Source organism: Gopherus flavomarginatus, chromosome 13, assembly GCF_025201925.1.
Source record: "Gopherus flavomarginatus isolate rGopFla2 chromosome 13, rGopFla2.mat.asm, whole genome shotgun sequence".
Classification (NCBI taxonomy): Eukaryota; Metazoa; Chordata; order Testudines; family Testudinidae; genus Gopherus; species Gopherus flavomarginatus.
In genome coordinates this window covers 21,560,594-21,579,163 of record NC_066629.1, presented here as the reverse complement: position 1 = coordinate 21,579,163, position 18,570 = coordinate 21,560,594, and the positions used below count along the sequence as shown (strand labels likewise).

At 45.9% G+C, this 18,570-nt stretch overlaps 1 protein-coding gene across 4 annotated transcripts in view; it reads left to right on the top strand.

The window, feature by feature from the left end:
• The window catches only part of GRIK4 (glutamate ionotropic receptor kainate type subunit 4), a 318,605-nt gene that overhangs the window by 224,736 nt on the left and 75,299 nt on the right, over positions 1–18,570 (top strand). For all 4 annotated transcript variants that reach the window (XM_050921936.1, XM_050921937.1, XM_050921938.1 and 1 more), the window contains 2 exons: positions 93–271; positions 5,509–5,562. In XM_050921936.1, the coding sequence (XP_050777893.1) occupies positions 93–271; positions 5,509–5,562 (233 nt within the window). The remainder of the gene's footprint in view (positions 1–92; positions 272–5,508; positions 5,563–18,570) is intronic.

Sequence of the window (18,570 nt, the reverse complement as noted above, 5' to 3'; positions counted from 1 at the left end):
CAAAGGACGGGTTCGTATGGAAGAGGATAGCTGTTGTCATGGGTGAGGTACTCTTGATTCAAAAGGTCTGTTTGTGTTTCTTTTGTTTGAAGGCCTTTTAAACCTAGAGAAGTTGCTTCGTCAGTTCCTTATCTCAAAGGACACCCTCTCGGTCCGGATGCTGGATGACAGCCGGGACCCTACCCCACTCCTAAAAGAAATCAGAGACGACAAAACTGCCACCATCATTGTCCATGCGAATGCCTCCATGTCCCACATCATCCTCCAGAAGGTAGGCAGTTGTGAAATTACAGTATCCTAAACTGTCTTGCTTCCACCAAATGATCCTTCTGCATGTGTGTTGTATGGTTCCGGAGCTTAAAAATTCCTACAGTGCGGCCGAAAATTAGCTACGCTCCAGGGAGATTTCCGCTGATTGATGCCGAGGTCCTGGGGATAACAGTTTGCTCACTGCCTCTGGGATTCTGACTGTAGCACAAATAGATTAAATACTCTGAGTGCATGACTCAGAGGTGTCTGGCTTGATGTCCAAGATGCCAAACTCTTACTGCTCCTATTGACTTCGAGCAGGGGCAGCTCAGCGCTTTTGAAAAATCAGTCTGCCGGCAGTGTAGACTCTCTTTTCTGAGTACATCTCTGTTGTGTTTCTCTGTCTCGTTATTTTTACCAGATTCTGTTCTTTTATTTTATTGTCTCCTCTACAGTTGTTGTGTTTGTTTCGAGAGTTTGGTTTAATCTGAACGTTGGATTCAGTTTGGGCTTCCACTTTAGTGCAGTTCTCCAGAGCTGTGTGGAATGGGAGACTTTTTAGCCAATTATCAAATGAAATAGATATAAGTTCTGGCTCCCAAGATTCTCTTTCAGTAGACCAATGGGCCTAGACAAGGGTTTCCTGACAGTGTAGAAAGTGTGGTATTCGGAACTCTGAGTCTACGAAACCGAATCCAAAACCCATTGGATCCAGTGGGACTCTCCGTTGGTTTCAGTGAGATTTGGATCAGGGTCATGATGCTGTGTGTTATCTTCACTCCAAGAACAGAACGCATGTTTTCTTCGCCTGATGTATTAGGCTAGTGGTGGTGCTATACAACTGTCAGTCCCACTGGCGGTACAACTACATGCTAGTTTCCACAAAGAATCTTGTCCACAAGGAAACCGTGTGCCATGGTACCAACCTACCAGAGTTGGAGAGACTTTGTATGACAGCCGCCATCTTGGCTCACTCATCAGGGATTGAAGTGGGGACCTCCAGAGCTAAAGAACCCATGCTCCCACGCTGCGGCTGTAACAGACTCAGATGTGCTGTCAATGAGCACAGAGGGGCACCTGTAGCTCATGTTCTCCCGTGAGTTATGTTTCCAGCTAGACAGGAAATGGTTTTCCCATCCCAGGAAAATTTCCACGATTTTGGAAAATGCCTGTATCCTGAATTGAGACGAAAATTCGAAGTCTCAAAAATGTTTGTGGACCAAAATGTGGAGAAAAAAATTGGATTGGGTCAGTCACAACATTTTGTTTTGATTTTGACCTTTTAATTATTTATTATTTATTAGATTTCCACACCCCCACCCCCAATTCACTTAAATTTCAAAACAATGTATCGTTTTGAACTGAAAAATGGTATTTTTCATTTTCAAAATGAGGAAACGGGACATTTGGAAACTTTCCCCCAAACAGGGGCTTCATCGAAGCCAATCCTTCCCACTGAACGTTTGTTTCCACTAATCAGTCTTTTCCAAATGAAAAATGTTAAATTGAAAAATTCCTGGTCAGCTCTGGCTCCCTTTGCTTTACTACTGTGGTGAAAAGAATATGAATGTTGCCTTGGGGATGCAAAGAAACAGTGGCAGAATTTCAATTGCAGATAGCTACTCTTGGGAGGTGAGGCATGAGGGCTGATGAGCGTCCATTCAAAATATTCCCCTTGCTAATCTTTGCTGGTACAGATGTCAGACTTCGGTCCAGAGACTGACATTAGACTAAGGCTTCTAATAGAGTCTGCACTGTCGCAAGTGTCACCAGCTGGATCTCTCATCAGTCCATTCCGGGGTCGTTTTAATTGCACATGTAAAGGCAACATTGTCGTTTTCGCTGAGGAAGCACTTTGCTCTTTTGATTTTTGTTATTTCACTAACCCCTCTGAAGCTTCTTATGTGCAGGAAATCAAAGACGAGGGTTCAGGTTGGGGTGGGTTTGTATTTATTTATGTATTTCGTCTCTGAGTTAATAAAGGATTTGAATGAGCTCTCTCACTATTGAGGGCTATCCCCTCAGCCTGTTGCCATAGTAATTTTCCACAGCTACAGAGCACAGTGGCTTTTTAGACACACTCTCTCTCCCTTCCCATCTCTGGGGGATTCTCAGGCCATGACCGATGAAGATGTCAAAGACTGAGAAGATTTTGCAGCAATTCAGTAACATTTAATGCAGTCGCCCTGTGCAGAGGATTCCAAGGAGGAAGGGAAGTGAATAAGGCTCTTATGATTTATAAATTTCTTGCTACTGGAGAAACTGGAAGTTATTTCTCTGTATACTGGGAGAGCAAGCAGAACAATGGGTGAAGATAATGATTATAAAACAGTTTCCTCCTTTGAGCTCAATCCAAACAGAAAGACTGACATTAATTGTAAAAGACTTTGGATCAAACCCTGTATTACCAGCCCTTCTCTTGATCTCTGCTACCTTTGGACAATGAGGCAGAAGCTACAACTTCTCATATTTTTCCTTTCCCATATGGTCTAGAGGCACATGATTGCTTCTTATATAGCCAGCCTGCCGCAGCTTTGCAAATAGGTATGTTAAATGGATGAGATCAATGGAGGAAAGGAGAAGGCCTGTTGCTTTCTTTGATTGTCTTCCCTTGAAATAGCACTTCCTGATTTCAGAGTAGGTCACAGGGAGAGCAGACATTGCTTCTCTCTCTAGATATGAAAACTGTGTTGTGCAGCGGTCAGAAGATGAGAGGCACTGTGGTCTGGTGGTGGAAGGCAGTGGTCAGAGCACATTGCCTGATGATCTGGAGGATCTAGTTTCCCTCTGTCATTGACTTGCTGTGTGTTGTTAGGCAAGTTATGTTCTCATGGTCTCCCTTTCCGCATCTGTAAAAGACAGGCGATACCGCTGTCCTGTTGATCTGTGTCCAGGGCCGGTGCAACCCATTAGGCGACCTAGCGCCTAAGGCACTAACGTTTGGGGGACGGCGGCCGCCCCGGTCATCGGTGATATTTTGGGGGCGGGACCATCCGCCGCCTCTGTCAGGGATGCAATTTCGGGGTGGGAACTTCCACCACCTAGGGCACCAGAAAAGCTGGCAGTGCTCCTGTCTGTGTCACGGAGGTGTCTCTAAAGCACTTCCTAGTTCTTGGAACGGGATTTTTAAAGCACTCAACCTTCGCCAAATTCTGCTCCCACTGAAGTCAATGATATGTCAATGTTGGGGGAGTAGAGGTAGTCCAGAGTGTTTTGAGGCTCTTATCGTAACATGTTATGCATAAGTCCTAAGTGGTGGTAATGTTAAAGTTCCTCTGCTTTCCCCTCCCTGTCCCCGTCTTTTTGTACTTCATTTTCCAGCTTTCAGCTTATCAGCAAAGGGTCCCAGCAAATAGCTTCCAGGCTACAAAATCTCCTTTTCATTTTCCCTGCAGAGGATACATCACGCCAGCTGTTCGTGCATCAATGGAGGCTGTAGATTTGTTATGTTCATAAAGATCAATAAAAACGATAAGACGGTTAGAAAACATGACCTGCAAGGAAAGGTTGAAAGAACTGGGCATGTTTCGTTTAGAGAAGAGAAGGCTGCATGAGGGACATCATAATGGTGTTCAAATATGTTAAGGGCTTTATAAAGAAGATAGTGATTACTTGTTCTCCAGGTCCACTGAGAGTAGGACAAGAGGTAATCGGCATGATCTGAAGCAAGGAAGATTTATATTAGATAGTAGGAAAAACTTTCTAATTCTAAGGGTAGTTAAGCTCTGGAATAGGTTTCCCAGGGAGGTTGTGGAATCTCTCCTCACTGTAGGTTTTTAAGTACACATGAGACAAATACATGTCAGGAAGGGTGTTAGGTATACTTAATCCCGCTTTAGCTCAGCGGGGTACGCTAGATGATCTCTTGAGGTCCTTTCCAGCCCTACATTGCTATGTTTCTTTGATCACAGGCATTTGACTGAGAAAGGGGAAAAGCAGTGAGGACTCCTCCATTGTGAAGACAGGATGTTTGCGGGGAGCAGCATTGTCTGCCTTGCTTTGAATCTTTACCTACTGCTGGTTAATCAGGCCAGGAGCGCTACCACATCTGTATTTGTTTCATCCCCCCACTTCCTGACACCAACAGCCTCCAGCTGGGGGGCAGAGAAAAGAAGGGAAGTGGAGGAGCTCCCCGAAAATCATTCGGGATGATTTGCACATTGCAAACTGAGCATATTTAATGGTTGGTTCATTACAGGGCAAAACAAACAATGAATTTAATTGAAACTGGAAGAGGAGTGAAACTGGCAGGGGTGCCAAGCCACCTGATACAAGAGGATGAAAATTGCCGTGCAGAATTATTTTTCAGCAGTGTCTCTTTACTTTACCCAACAAGACATTGCTGTGTATTCCTTCCCTTACAGATTGTCTGTGCACACAAATAGTACTGCTTTAATTCTACTGATATAGCTAACCTCATGCAATCCCACCTAGTGTGGACACAATAATGCCAGTATAAAAATTCGATTCCATATGGGGAGGGAAATACTCTGTACTGGTATAAGACACCTTTTATACTGGTATAACTGTGTCTACACTAGGGGTTGTAGCAGTAGAAATATATTGATTTTTTTAAAAACTCACCTCCCTAACCACCATAGTTACACGGGTACCAAATCTGTGTGTAGACCAGACCTGACATTAGAATTGAATCTAGTAAAGACCACATTCTGGGTTTGATCTTCAGCACGTCATCTGGCAACCAGGGACTATTAAAACCATTGTTGCTAGTAATTTATGCAAATGGCCCCGTTTCGATTGTTATGTCTTCCGTCCCAGTTCCCTTTGTCTTTATTCACCTGTGATGAATTGTCTAAATCCTGGATTAGAGCTGGATGTAGGGAGGAATCCTCTGTCCTTCATCATGCACAAGATTGAATTAGATGATCACAATGATCTGGGATTTAAAAAAATCAATGAATCTTTGGGTTATTTGTTTGTAAAGTGGGGCCAGTTTTGGTCCATAGGCACAACTGAAATAGAACTAAGTAATAATTTATAATAACCTGCAGCTTCCATTAACTTCAGTGGGAGGTGCAATGGCTTAGCACCTCTGAAAAAGCAGATCCCCTGTCTTTACTTTAATAGGCCAAACTATGCTTCTGGGTGCTACCCTTTATGGCTTTTAAAAGGACAAGCAGAGTCCTTCATGCAAAGTGACAGATATGAAAAGCAAATCTGATACAGGCTCCCCCAGTACTGCTGCTGAGATGGAAGATTGTCACTCTCTAGCCTAATCTCCTTTCCTCTCCTTCACAGGCAGCTGAACTGGGAATGGCATCAGCCTATTACACATATATCTTCACTAATCTGGTAAGACGTTTTCTCAGCTCCTCTCCCCTGCATGTAGTGTCATGTTAATGGGAGCAGATCTGCCCTGTCTTGGCGGTGTTTGGTGGAACCACACGCTCAGGGGGATGTAGGAGGATTTATAAAGTTGAGGAGAGGTGCTGGCGAGATCTAGGATCCCTCTAGAAACCCAAACTTCAAATGACAAGACCTCGCTTTGACACATGTGCCGTGAAAAAGGCTTAATCCACCAGTGGCACTGATTCTGTAGAATGGGAAACAGACACAAACACTAAGGGGGTTCTCACACGCCATATCCTGAGACGTACCACTCTTTAGAACCAATAAGAGAGACACCTGATCTCCTGATAGGGAAAGCTGGGCTCTAACCACAAGGCCATCCTTCCTTCCCTGGATGAGCCAGGATAAAGAGGTGTTAGGGATAGGTAAAAGCATCATTTATAACTTAGGCCTTACTCGAAGGACCTGATCCAAAGCCTTAGAAGACAATGGGAGTCTTTGCACTCATTTCAATGGGCTTTGGATGAGATTCTAAGCGACTGATCCTGCAACACCTGCTTACCCAGTGTGACTACTTGCATGAACAAGGACTGCTGCTTACCCAGTGTGACTACTTGCATGAACAAGGACTGCTTGTGTGAGTAAAGGCCGCAAGCTTTAAATATAGCCACAGGCTTTGATAGCATAATCCAAGAGCTAAAAGTTAAGCCATTCCTTAAAGAAACTTTCCACTGGCCCCTCTGCAAGTCTCAAGGATGGAAATTAAATTCTAAAAAAAAAAAGAGGGTGAATCTAAAAAAAACAGACCAAACCGGCCATGTTTTCCTGAGGCAGAAATACTCTGTAACAAAATGGGTTGGAGTCTCAGCTCGGGAAATCAGTGCAGATCCATATAGCCACCCCGGTTCGCACCACATGAAGATCTAGTTTGGGTGAAAGGGGAGCAGGCTGTTGTCGTAGCCAGAGAGAGGGCTGCAGAGTCGCACACAGAGGGATATGAGACATGTCTGTGTGTCACAAGGGGGAGTGACTGTGTGCATTAGGGGGAGAGGGAGACGGAGTGCATGTGTGAGACAAGGAGAAGGGGATTGTGTGAATGCAACAAGTGGAGGGGGCATATTTTGTAATTTGGCTGATTGGATTTAACTTTATAGCTCCTGTTATCACTAATGGGCATCATGTGGCTAGATTGCCATGTTCTGTGCTAAACAAGAGGCAGTGGGCTTAAGTAAAAGCAGCGGGGAAGCCAGGCTAAAAGGCTCTGCCATCCAGCTGGTTTTGAAAACAAGCCACCAAACAAGGTGAGGGATAGCTCAGATGAGCCCAGACACCTATCAAGTAGGGATGGTTTAGGGATAATGAAATCTATCCTGCCTTGATGCAGGGGGATGGACCAGATGATTAACTGGAGGTGCTTCCAGCCCATGTGATTCTCTGATTCTATAATTTCTATGAATATTTATGCCTGCGTGCCAGGAAAGCTGAGAGCTGAAGCATGCTGTGTGTCTATGTATTTGGGTGGGAGACAGACGGAAACAGACGGAGCCAAGTGTGTAGGAAGGATGATCCAAACGTAGGAGAGGGAGAACGAAACGGATGGGTGACAAAATGAGAGCGAGGAGGGGAAATGGTGTGAAGAGCTGGAGTGTGAAAGGAGGTGTCAGAAAGAGAAACATTCCACACACAGTCTCTCTCCCTGTGCTGATATCATTCCAGTTCATGCTCAGAGCCCACTCCATCATTCCTAACTGTAGTCAATACCATTCCACAGTGGACTAGTCCATTTGGTCCTAGTCCTAATTAATTCAATATAAATGACTGGCAACTGCATGAGTAGTAAAGAAGCCCTTCTAGAGCTCAGCTGGTAACCTAAATCTTGAGCACAAAGCCCAAGCTGCTAGGATCTTCAAATGCCAGGTTACTCTGTATTCAGGTGGTGGTGGTTTCATATTGTGGTTTCTAGTCCAAGCGTTCCTCCTTCCAGTGAGCATTCTTTTATGTACCATCACTCCAAGATGACTCGAAGAAGATCAGGTGCTGTACATACATGCAATGAGAGACAGTCCCGGCTCATGACTGTTCCCCTTAGTCCCTAATCCAAACAAGTTGGTATAATGGTGTTCCCATCCCAAGAATTGCCATTCCTATAGGTCTCCAATCCCAGCAATGGCTGTTTTAATTGTTTCTCAAACCCGGCAACTATCAGTCCCCACACCCCAGTTGGTTCTTAGGCCTACTGGGCACCAGGTTCAGTTAGTTCCCAGTGCTCTTGAGCATCAGTATGGCTGGCTCTTAATCCCTGTTGGTATCATTTGGTTCCTGGTCCCTACTGACTACCATTGTACTTGGCTTCCAATGCCAATTGGTATCAGCACATCTGGTTCCCAAGCTCTGGGATTGTCACTTAGTCTTTTATCAGTAGTCAGGGCCAGTGCAAGGATGTTTCATGCCCTAGGTGAAACTTCCAGCTTGTGCCCTCCCCCGTCCCCAAGCCCCTGCCCTGAGGCGCCCCCCCCACGGCAGCCCTCCGCCCTGAGGCACCTCCTCCCCCGCCCCAGCTCACCCCTGCCCCGCCGCCACCCCGAGCACGCCATCGCTGCTTCACTTCTCCCACCTCCCAGGCTTGTGGCACCAATCAGCTTAGGCGCCACAAGCCTGGGAGGCGGGAGAAGTGAAGCGGCGACAGCATGCTCAGGGAGGACGCGGGGCAGGGGTGAGCTGGGGCAGGGAGTTCCACACACACACTTACTTGCTGAAGGCGGCCCTCCCTGTGCTCCCCTGCCCCAGCTCCCTCCGCCTAAATACCAGCAGCGACCGGGGCAGCCGAAGATCCAGCCGCCGCGGTCACTGCCGAAGAAAATGCCATCCCCCAAATCCTAGTGCCCTAGCATCATTGGGCCCTGATGCTTGACGGGGGCTTGTAGATGTTACCATAATACAAATAACAAATTATCTGTGTCCATACAGCACCTAGCACGATGGGGTCCTGGTCTTGACTGGAGTTCCTGAGGGCTACCACAATACAAAAAATGAATAACACCTCTGAATTTGCATGAGTGGCAGTTCAGGTTTTGGCTCTTGATCTGTAGCTGAAGTTTGCAACTGAAGCCAGTTTCTCTAACCCAGTTTGGAAAGAAGAGGATCCTAGAGCCATTTGCTCTTGCCTGAGATCAATCAAGAAGAGTATCTATTTACTCCAGTTTATTTTTCCACTTTGTTAAAAAGACCAGCTCTCCATAGAGCTGACCAGATTTTTGACAGGGATCATTAAGAAGGATGATGCTGGGCGAAACCTGGGCAGATGGAAGAGATATTTAAGGAAATTAGTAATATTTAAATGAGGATGAGAGATGGAAGCAAGCAATTTAAACTAATAAATCTAGAGGGATTATCAAGCCGCTAATGAACCTACTGAGGTTTGCAATCACTGCCTAATAGAAAAGATAAAATCACTGTGAACTGCTTTCTGGGAGAGCAGGCAGAAAGACGGTTTAAACAGAGTACGAACCTGCCAAACAAGGGACTGCCAGTACGTGTAGTTAAAGGCACAGATATGAAACTAATGGGAGCTGGGGAAAATAATCAGACCTAAGAGAAAGGACTTGGGGGTTGGAGGCTGAGTTATGCACAGGCAGGAGGAACTGGAGGGCGTATCTTCGGCCATTAAGCTCATTACAGCCGTTACAACATGTGTTTCCTGGACAATGGGCAGTTAGGAACCTCCATATTATTTCTTTTCTCCTCTGGGGCACCGGATGGAGGCAGGTTGCTGGGACTTGATGGCTTTCACACAGAGCGGCTAGAGTAGGGAGGCTGGCTGCTACATATGATGATCAGTGATTCACAGAGCTTAAACTCTACTAATTAGTCAATTCAGCAGGGAGGAAGCTTGGCATGTGAAAGCAGATGCCAACCTCCGGCAGAGGGATCTCCCAGCCCTTTGTGCATTTACATATAGGCTGAGGGCTAGATGGAAGGGCTCCGAAGTGAATACCTATAGAATAACTTATGGGTACCTGTGAATTCATTATTGGCTTTCCCCAGCCAACCATGGGGCAAACATCTTGTCATCGTGAGGCCTTTGACCACATTTTCCCCATGCTCGGCCAGGAATCAGAATAAATCTAATGAAAAAGAGTTTATCTGTAGTGCTTTTCATCCACAGATCTCCAAGGAGGGTGTTGTCATCCCTGCTTTCCAGATGGGGAAACTGAGGCACGCTGAGGGGAAATGAGTTACCCAAGATTCCATAGCAGCTCAATCTTAGTGCTGGGACTGGAACCCAGGTCTCTGTTGATTCCTGGTCCCATTCCTGTCTTTTTGAACCATACTCCCCCCCTCATCCCACCCCAGCCTGGCGGGAAATTTTAAATTGTCTGTGGCTACCCTGTCAAAAGGGGAGGAGGGGGGGCTTAAAAATCGTCATCTGGGCTGGCCCATGAACATTGAGGCTCTCAGTAAGCACTCTTTTTTTGTAAGTAGAAGTCCTCTCCAGTAGCCTTGTCCGGATTGCCCCCTCCCCTCACTAGCTTATGAGGTGTTATACGCCGCTAGGATTTTCACCATCCACTCAGAGGTGGCTGCATTTCCGTGTTGCTCTCTGCATATGTACAAATTTGCCAAGTGCTTTGATTTCTTCTCAGAGGAAAAGTGACCGTGTAAATGTAAAAAAGAGAAAAAACAGGGAGTAGAGCCAGACCCCTGTGCTGGAATCTGTGGCAGCTTCACATAGTCCTGGGAGTGGTCCCAACAGCAACAGCATCTCAGAGATACACACACACACACACCCTTTAGCTTCCCTCTTGTAACTAGTTGCTGCTGACCCAACAGCAGGTGCCAACTCCATTGTCTTACCTGGGTGCGCTGGCTGGCTGGCTGGACATAAAATTCCACTCCTTTCCCCCATCACTCCACACCCATGTGTTCCAGGAGCAGAAAGTAAGCAGGCATCTGTGTGCATCCAGACCCATGTAGGTCTTGCAGGGGCATATAGGGGAGGGGGGCCTTACTCCTTCGTGAGTGCTTCTGTGGATATGCTGGCTAAGTCCCAGTCTAGTCCATAGCAACTAAAACTCCTAATTAAAAAAATCTGTTTGGTAGAGAAACTTGACTTGATAACTATTTGGGGGGTGGGGAGAAAATGCAGACATGTTGGCATTTGATTTATAATAATAATAAGGACGATGCGTAGCTAGAGCATTGCAGATAAGCTACCATGAATTGCAAGGAAGTAATTGCATGTCCTAGCCCTAGAAATATTTGAAACCACCAGAGCAGATCACAAGAGGCTTTGGATGTCTCCGAAACCCTGTGATGGAATTAATTCCTTGTAGCTCATTAATTCCATGTAGCTTGTTGTTGTTGTTTTGGTCTTTTAAAAAAAACTGATATATGGACCTGAGGCTGGATTTAAATTTCAAAATATTTATCAGGGAGATTAGATGGAAATAATTTAAACTATTAAAATTACTAGTACAAGAGGGAAGGTGTGAAGGAATTTTAGTAGCGCCTGGAGTCAGACAGTATATTTTTTGTATGTTGTTTTGTTCTTTGACAGTATTGTGTCGTGCTGCTGTGCCCTGATAACTGCTGCTTTGTTCCACTGTCAGAGCTGGCATAAATCTGTGGGGGAGGGAGGGTTTTCAGTGAAGGGAAAAGATTCTTCTGTATAAAGGGTGAGATTTTCAAAGCTTCCTAATTGGTTTGGATGCCCAGTTAGAAATTAATGGGAATCTAGTGTCTAAGTCCCCTAGACAGCTTCAAAAAATTTCAGCTTTAGTTTGTAAATCACTTGACCTCCACTTATGTTTATCTCATGCCTGCCTCCTAAAGGCTCCTACAGTGGTATAGTGAATTAGGGTACTTGACTGGGAGTGAAGAGACTAGATTGTTATTCCTGGTTCTGCCACTGACCTGCTACGTGACTTTGGGCAAGTTATTTCACCTCTCACTGCCTCTCTTTCTCCTCCCACTCTTTGTCTGTCATGTCTAACTCCTTGGGATGAATCTTACTATGCATTTGTCCGGCGCCTTGCATGATGGGGCCCTGATCTTATTGGGGCAACTTAGCTCTACTGTGATACAAATAATAAAAATGATGATGAGCCTGAGCGAAACTGATATAAACATCCTTCCAAATTTGAATGTTGCAGAGGCAATCTCGAATTCATGTCTTTGGCTGGAGTTCATTCTGGTGCAAAGGGTCCTCACAAGGCCCTTTATACTATTTAAACTTTTCCCTATGTTAGGGGTGTGAATGGTGTGGAGGGTCTTGGGTAGGCACTCAGCCCTGGGGTGAATTTCACCCACTGAGTTTAAGAATGACAACTCAGTTAAAATACAAATGGCCCAAAGCATCACTTAGAATTCATAGGAACATGAGGATTGCCATATATCCAATCACACCATTGGTGCCTCCAATCCAGTCTCCAAGGAGAGTGTAAGAAAACTTCTCATGGGCAATTATAGAAGAGTTGACCTGTGGAGGAAGCTCTCCGTACCCCTTGCTGGTAGAATAAATCTGATCTGAACTTTGCTGAGGTTCAAGAGGTATTTAACTTGTTTCCCACAATATGTTTAATTTGGCGGTGGCCTCATGACTTCCCGTTCCCCGTCCAAAGGAGAAATGTTGCAGTGCCATCAGAGTGAGAGACTTCTCTCCAGACTTGGGGCCGGATGGAAAGATCCTGGTTGGGACTTTCCAGGCTGATTCAGAGATTTAGAGATACAACTCCCATTCATTTTAATGGGGGGTGTCTAAATCCCTTAATGAGTTTGAAAAACCTCAGTCCCTCTTCTCCTATTTCTAGTCCCAGTTCTACAGACACAAAAGGACCTAATTCATCCCGGGTGCAACTCCATTAAATTCAGTGGAATTGCACCAGAGGCTTGCTTTTGGTCTCAAGGGGTCTGGAGTGTTTGGATGAATTTGGGAGGAGGATTGAAAGTTTTGGGTGCTCTTCTGCTTAGAAATTCTGGAACTTTTGAGATCCACCTGTCAATAAAGGTAATGACCCCAAGAAACCCTACTTTTGAAAGTCATTAAGACTACAACTCCCAGAATACTCAAATGACCCAATATGTCTGAATGAACCCACAGGAAAAAAAAAAGCAAAAATTTGTCATTCAGATGACTTCCTTCTGCCAGGAAAATTGATTTTTTTACTTGTGGTTTATTATACCATTATTGACTCAGTCAATATATTGGAAACGAACTGAGCCATTCAAAAAAGCCATAACGCATTTAGCATAATCCTGTACACTTTAGTGACCAAATAAATATGTTTTTTAGAGCAACTTAGAAATGATTAACAGGCTCAGCAGTTCAGCATTTATGGACCTTGAAGGCAACAAAATCCACAAAGGGCAGAGCATCAGATTCCAAAGGCAGGTCTTCTCCTGGTGTTACACCTAACATAGGAGAGGACTAACATGGTTTCATTGGGAAGGGCGCCCCAGCTTTATGAGGAACTGACTATTTTAAGAGACAAAGCTGTGCAAAATTCAAGTGTCCCATTCATAAAATCAACCCATGGCCAGTGTAATTACATTGATGTCCAGTGTGCCCATTTGTTCATTTTCATAGATTGTGGAGTGAGGGTGTAGTAGGGCAGCCCATGAGAAAAAGGGCTGTAACAGGCTAGAGAGGCTGCGCGGACGGGCAACCAATCAACAAGGGCCTGTGGAGAGCCAATTAGGGCCAAGAAAGAGGCAGCCAATCAGGGTCAGGCTGAGCCCTATATAAAGGCTGCAGCAGAGAGGAGAGGGCAGTCTCTCCCTGACTAGCAAGGGGGGAAGACTGGCTCCTGAGCTGAGGTAGCACCTTGGACAGAGCAATGCTGGGCAGACTCCGGAGAACAGAGGAGAGCTGCTGCCCGGTACCTGCCAGGTTGCGGCCCCTGTTAAAAAGTGTCAAGAAGGTACAAGTGACAAAGAGGAAGCGGCCCAGGGAAGATAGGCAGACAAGGGAAGAGAAGGAGGGCAGAGAGAGGCTGCCACCAGAGGGTCCCTGGGTAGGGACCCAGAGTAGTGGGCAGGCCTGGTCCCGCTTTCCCCCTGACACCGCACCTGGCTGTGGAGGAGCGTGGCCGATACAGACTGCAGCTTGTCCTGGAGGTGAGGGGCTATACTTCGGGTTGTGGTTGGCGACTGAGCCAGGGGAAAGCCGAAGGACTGCCGTTACACACACCTGCCCCCGGAAGGGGGTGAGAATGGAGTAGTGAGCAGTGTCCTGAAGAGGACACCATGGTCCAGAGAACGACGTGTGTCCCGGTGGTGGAAACAAACAGCAGAGCAGACAACGGGTGAGACAACACCTGCAGAGGGTGCTCCAGAGCTGGACAGAGCTAATTCCCGGAGCAACCAACAGGAGGCGCCATGGTGGTGAGCACACCCTGCTATAGAGGGGCATAGAATCACAGAAACATAGGGCGGGAAGGGACCCCAAGAAGTAATCAAGTTCATCCTCTTGCGCTAAAATGGGAATACTAATAATGGAAATTTCCCCACTTCATTAACTTCAGCTGGTGTAAATCATCAGTGAAGTCAATAGAGATATTCCAGTTTACACTAGCTGAGGATCTGGCCCCGTGTTAATAAAGTACCTTCAGATCCTTGCATAAAAACTGCTATGTAACTTCAAAGTATAAATTGTTAGAACAAATCCCCGAGGTCCTTACTCGGCTTTTACTTGGGAAAAACTGCTACTGAGATCAATGGGAGTTTTGCCTCAATAAAGATGGAGTAAGGAATTCAGGATCTGAGCCATTATTAAATACCCTTCCAGCCCCCTCCCCACTCCTTTCCCCTTTGTACACAAACAGAAAGACAAAAGAAAGAGGCCAATATATTCTGGCCCCCGCAGGGCAGATCCCCAGCTGAAGGAAATCAGCCTAATGCCACTGAAGTCAATGAGCCAGATCCACAGCTGGGGTAAATCAGAGTGATTCCACTGAGGACATTGGAATTTGGCTAATTTATGCCTTCTGGGAATCTGTCCCATAATTAGGGCCCTACCAAACACATGGTCCATATTCATCAATTTCACAGTCATAGGATTTAAAAAATAGTAAATTGCATGATTTCAGCTATTTAAATCTGAAATTTCATGGTGTTCAAGGAGTTGGGGTAGGGGTGGGGGTTACGGTACTGCTACCCTTACTTCTGCGCTGCTGCTCTCGGCGGCGCTGCCTTCTGAGCTGAGCAGCTGGGGAGCAGTGGCTGCTGTCCGGGAGCCCAGCGCTGAAGGCAGAGCCGTTGCCAGCAGCAGTGCAGAATTAAGGATGGCCTGGTATGGTATTGCCACCCTTACTTCTGTGCTGCTGCCTGCAGAGATGGGCCCTCAGTCAGCAGCTGCCACTCTCCGGCCACCCAGCTCTGAAGGCAGCAGTGCAGAAGTAAGGGTGGCAATACCATGACCCCCCATAAAATAACCTTGTGACAGCCTCCCTCCCTCCGAAACTCCCTTCTGGGTCAGGACCCTCAATTTGAGAAACGCTGGTCTCCCCTGTGAAATCTGTGTAGTATACGGTAAAAGCGCACAAAAGAGCAGAGTTCACGGGGGACACGTTTTTCAAGGCTGTGAACTTGGTAAGGCTCTACCCATAATCTAATCTCAGACCCAGGCAGCAGCAGCTTTTGAGGACCATTTGGAGGCTACTAATCAGCAGATCTGGAAATCCAATGAAACCTTTACAGTAATCTATAGGGGAAGAGACTCACGTGTGTCAAGCTCTCAGTGTCACTGCAATCAAAAAGAGCAAATCCTGGCAATTCTTCCCAGGATGGGAGGTGACCCTGTTTCTTTGTTTCCCCGGGTGACCTGGTTTATTAACAGCATGATAAGCATCTCGCAAAGGAGCGAGCTTCTGTGCAGGCAAAGGGGATGCAGAACAATATTGCCAGTCAAATTGATAGAAATGGAAGGCACTCAGTAGCTGACACAGAGAAACTAACAATAGCAAACTGTCCTTCTCGACATTAAGAGATAAGCAATTAGCAGAAGCCAATCACTGATGTGAGATCAGCAGTGTGACAATACAGATAAATCCCAAGGCTTCTGAGCCTTGAGTTTAAAATATGTGTACCTATCATCGGGTTATTACAATAGCAATAATACTCTTGCCTAATGCCTTTCAACCAAGGCTCTTGGATCTCTTTGTAAATATTAATTAAGTCTCTCAACTCCCCTGTGAGCTAGGTGAAATTGGGCAGCAGAGAGAGCAGAGGTGATTTGATCAAGGTCACGCAGTCCAGGCTGGGAACAGACCTCAGGTGTCCTGACTCCTGATCTGCCTACCTAAGCACTGCTCTCTGCTCCCTCTCACTGTTAGTGATAACCCATTGTATGTGGAACTTGTGGTGAGGAGGGGATGCATAGCTTAAACAGGAATTGGTTGAAGAAAAATCCCAAGACCGTGATCAACCTTGATCGGTGTTACACTGAGGCAGTGTGTGTAGTGGCTAGAGAAGACCTGAAATTGACTCACTTGCTCCATCCGTGGCTCTGCCATTGGGAACATGCACAAGTCATTTAGGACCAGAACCCCAAAGGTATTTAGGCTCCTACCTTCCATTGATTTCTATGGAAGATAGGAGCCCAAATCCCATTGAGGTTCTGGACCTTAGGCTCCGATTCAGTAAAGCATTTACGCACACGTTTAAGTCTCACTGGTGATTTAACAGACCCATTTCCAATCGGGTTTGGGGCGAAGCATGGATTCTCCTCGCTCCTAGCCTTTTTGGGTTATTCTTCACTGCGATGCTAGAGGAAGCCCTCCATGGTTCATCAAATGGCATCTTTCTACACTTTCGCACTGTCTAGCTCTTTAATCTCTCTAAACTACACGCGAAGAGCAAGATGACGGAAGTGTTGATCCAGGAACTGCTCTCCACCCATGACTGTGCCTTGTGGAACACTCTGAAACAGCACTACAAGATCTCACAAACCGCTTTGCTATGGCGGCTCGTAACTTTGGCCTGAATGAAAATTGAGGCTATGTATCACCCAGTTCCTCAACAACTTTACGAAGATCCAGCAATACGCTTGGAAGACACCATGCTTAAAGCCGTTAAACCATTCACTTACCTCTGCAGCACATTAAATAGTGAAGCGACAAACAGTCACGAAGTGGATGTGTGAATTCAGAAATCCAGCACCGCACATGATCTGGGAGCAATACGGAATATGTCTGCAGACAAAAATCCAAGGGTATAATGCTATTGTCCTCACAACATTGCTCTACGGGTGTGAAAGATAGACCATTTATCAATGGCACGTTAAAAAGCTTGACAGTTTCCATTAGAGACCCCTATGACAACCGCTGGGTATCGAATGGAAGGAGCGGGTGTCCAGCATAGAAGTCTTAGCAAAAGCTGCTTCAGTTGGAATCGAGACTCAGTTGATTTGTGTCCAACTGAAAGGGACAGGTAATGTCATTCATGTGCCTGAGACTCATCTCGAAAAACAAATTCTGTATTCAAAATTAAGCTCTGGCAACTGTAAGCATGGAGGGCAGATAGAACTTCTCAGAGATGCTCTGAAACAAAATCTGCACAAGACAAATGTTTTTGAGTCGACCTTCGAGTCTGATCACATGGCATGGCACCACGCCATAAGGGGTTGTCCGTGACTTTAAGAACCCCTTGGGTAGCCAGCAGCAGAGCACCGGGCATAGAAACAAAGTGCAGCTCACTTAAATCAAGCAAGGAAATGGTTCTGTGGTCAGTGCAGTAAATATTGTTCTTCCCAAATTGCTCTCTGGAGCCATGCGAAGACCCATTAGCACAAGCTGGGATTGTCAACGGGTCCTTGGAATCGCGGTGACTAGTGTTATTAATTGAGTCTCATTGATTTCAGTGGCATTTGTTTGTGTGGTCCACTTCTGAGTGTGTGTTAGTTCCCTCTCTTTGTCGGGCCACAGAGGATATGGATTATTATGCTGCCCAGCTATAGAGCCAGGCTCCTTAGCTTATGCTTTCAGCTCTGGAGGCCCCCAGTGCAAGCCCTGGCCGTCACACTTAAAGCTAAGTACCTGCTTTAAGAGTATCACTGAACAGCAATGGATTATGGTCTTAGGCCTCATTCTGCTGCCACCGAAGTCAACAGGAGTTTTTCCATTATTTCAACTGAAACTGGATCAGCTCCTTAGCAACTCTGTGTCTTGGTTTCCTCATCTGTAAAGCAGTCATAATACCACCGCTACCTGTTAGGAGTGAATGCGGAGCTTAGTGAATTAACAACGTGCTTTGAGAGACTGTGCTGAAAGAGACAATGTAAGGGCAGTGCATTGATGCTATTTTATGATAGAAAGAGAATGGACAGACCTAGCAAGTTTGGAGCAGAGTATTAAATAAGGTTCTAATCCAAGTTATACAGCAGCCACATCCCCAGCATTGGCTGAAATTAGTGAGGACTGTGAGTGCTTAGCCCCATTTCCAATCAGGCCCTTAATCATCATATGTGAGTCAGAGACTTGTGTGGAGCAAGATGCTGAAACCTGATGATGGGTTTATATTCCCACAGACTGGAGAATGTGTTCTGTAAATCTCAAGCTCATATTTCACAGCCACCAAGTTCAAGCTCACCACACTGAAAATGTGACTTATGGAGTGCTGTTTTTATTAGGCAGCTTCTCCAGATGAGCTAAAGGGTTAGGTTTGAGGATGCAGGCCAAGCACTGCATGAAGAACAGAAACCCAGGCGTGACTTCAGCCTGTAATAATTCTTGCAGTGCTGTCTCCCAGGGAACTTCTTTCTATTCAATTAGTGAATGGGTGCCTAGTGCTTTGAAAATAGAGCGTGCCATATAATCACTAAGTGTCATTATTTAACTGTACACGTTTTATAGGTAAAGCCATGGATTGGAAATCAGGAGACCTGAGTTCTAGTCCCTGACTTTGCTACAAATGCACTGACCAATTCACTCGTAAGGCCTCAATTTTCAGAAGGTTCCATCAATTTTGGGTGCCCAACTCCAGACATTCCGGGCCTGATTTTCTGACCTCCAGCAC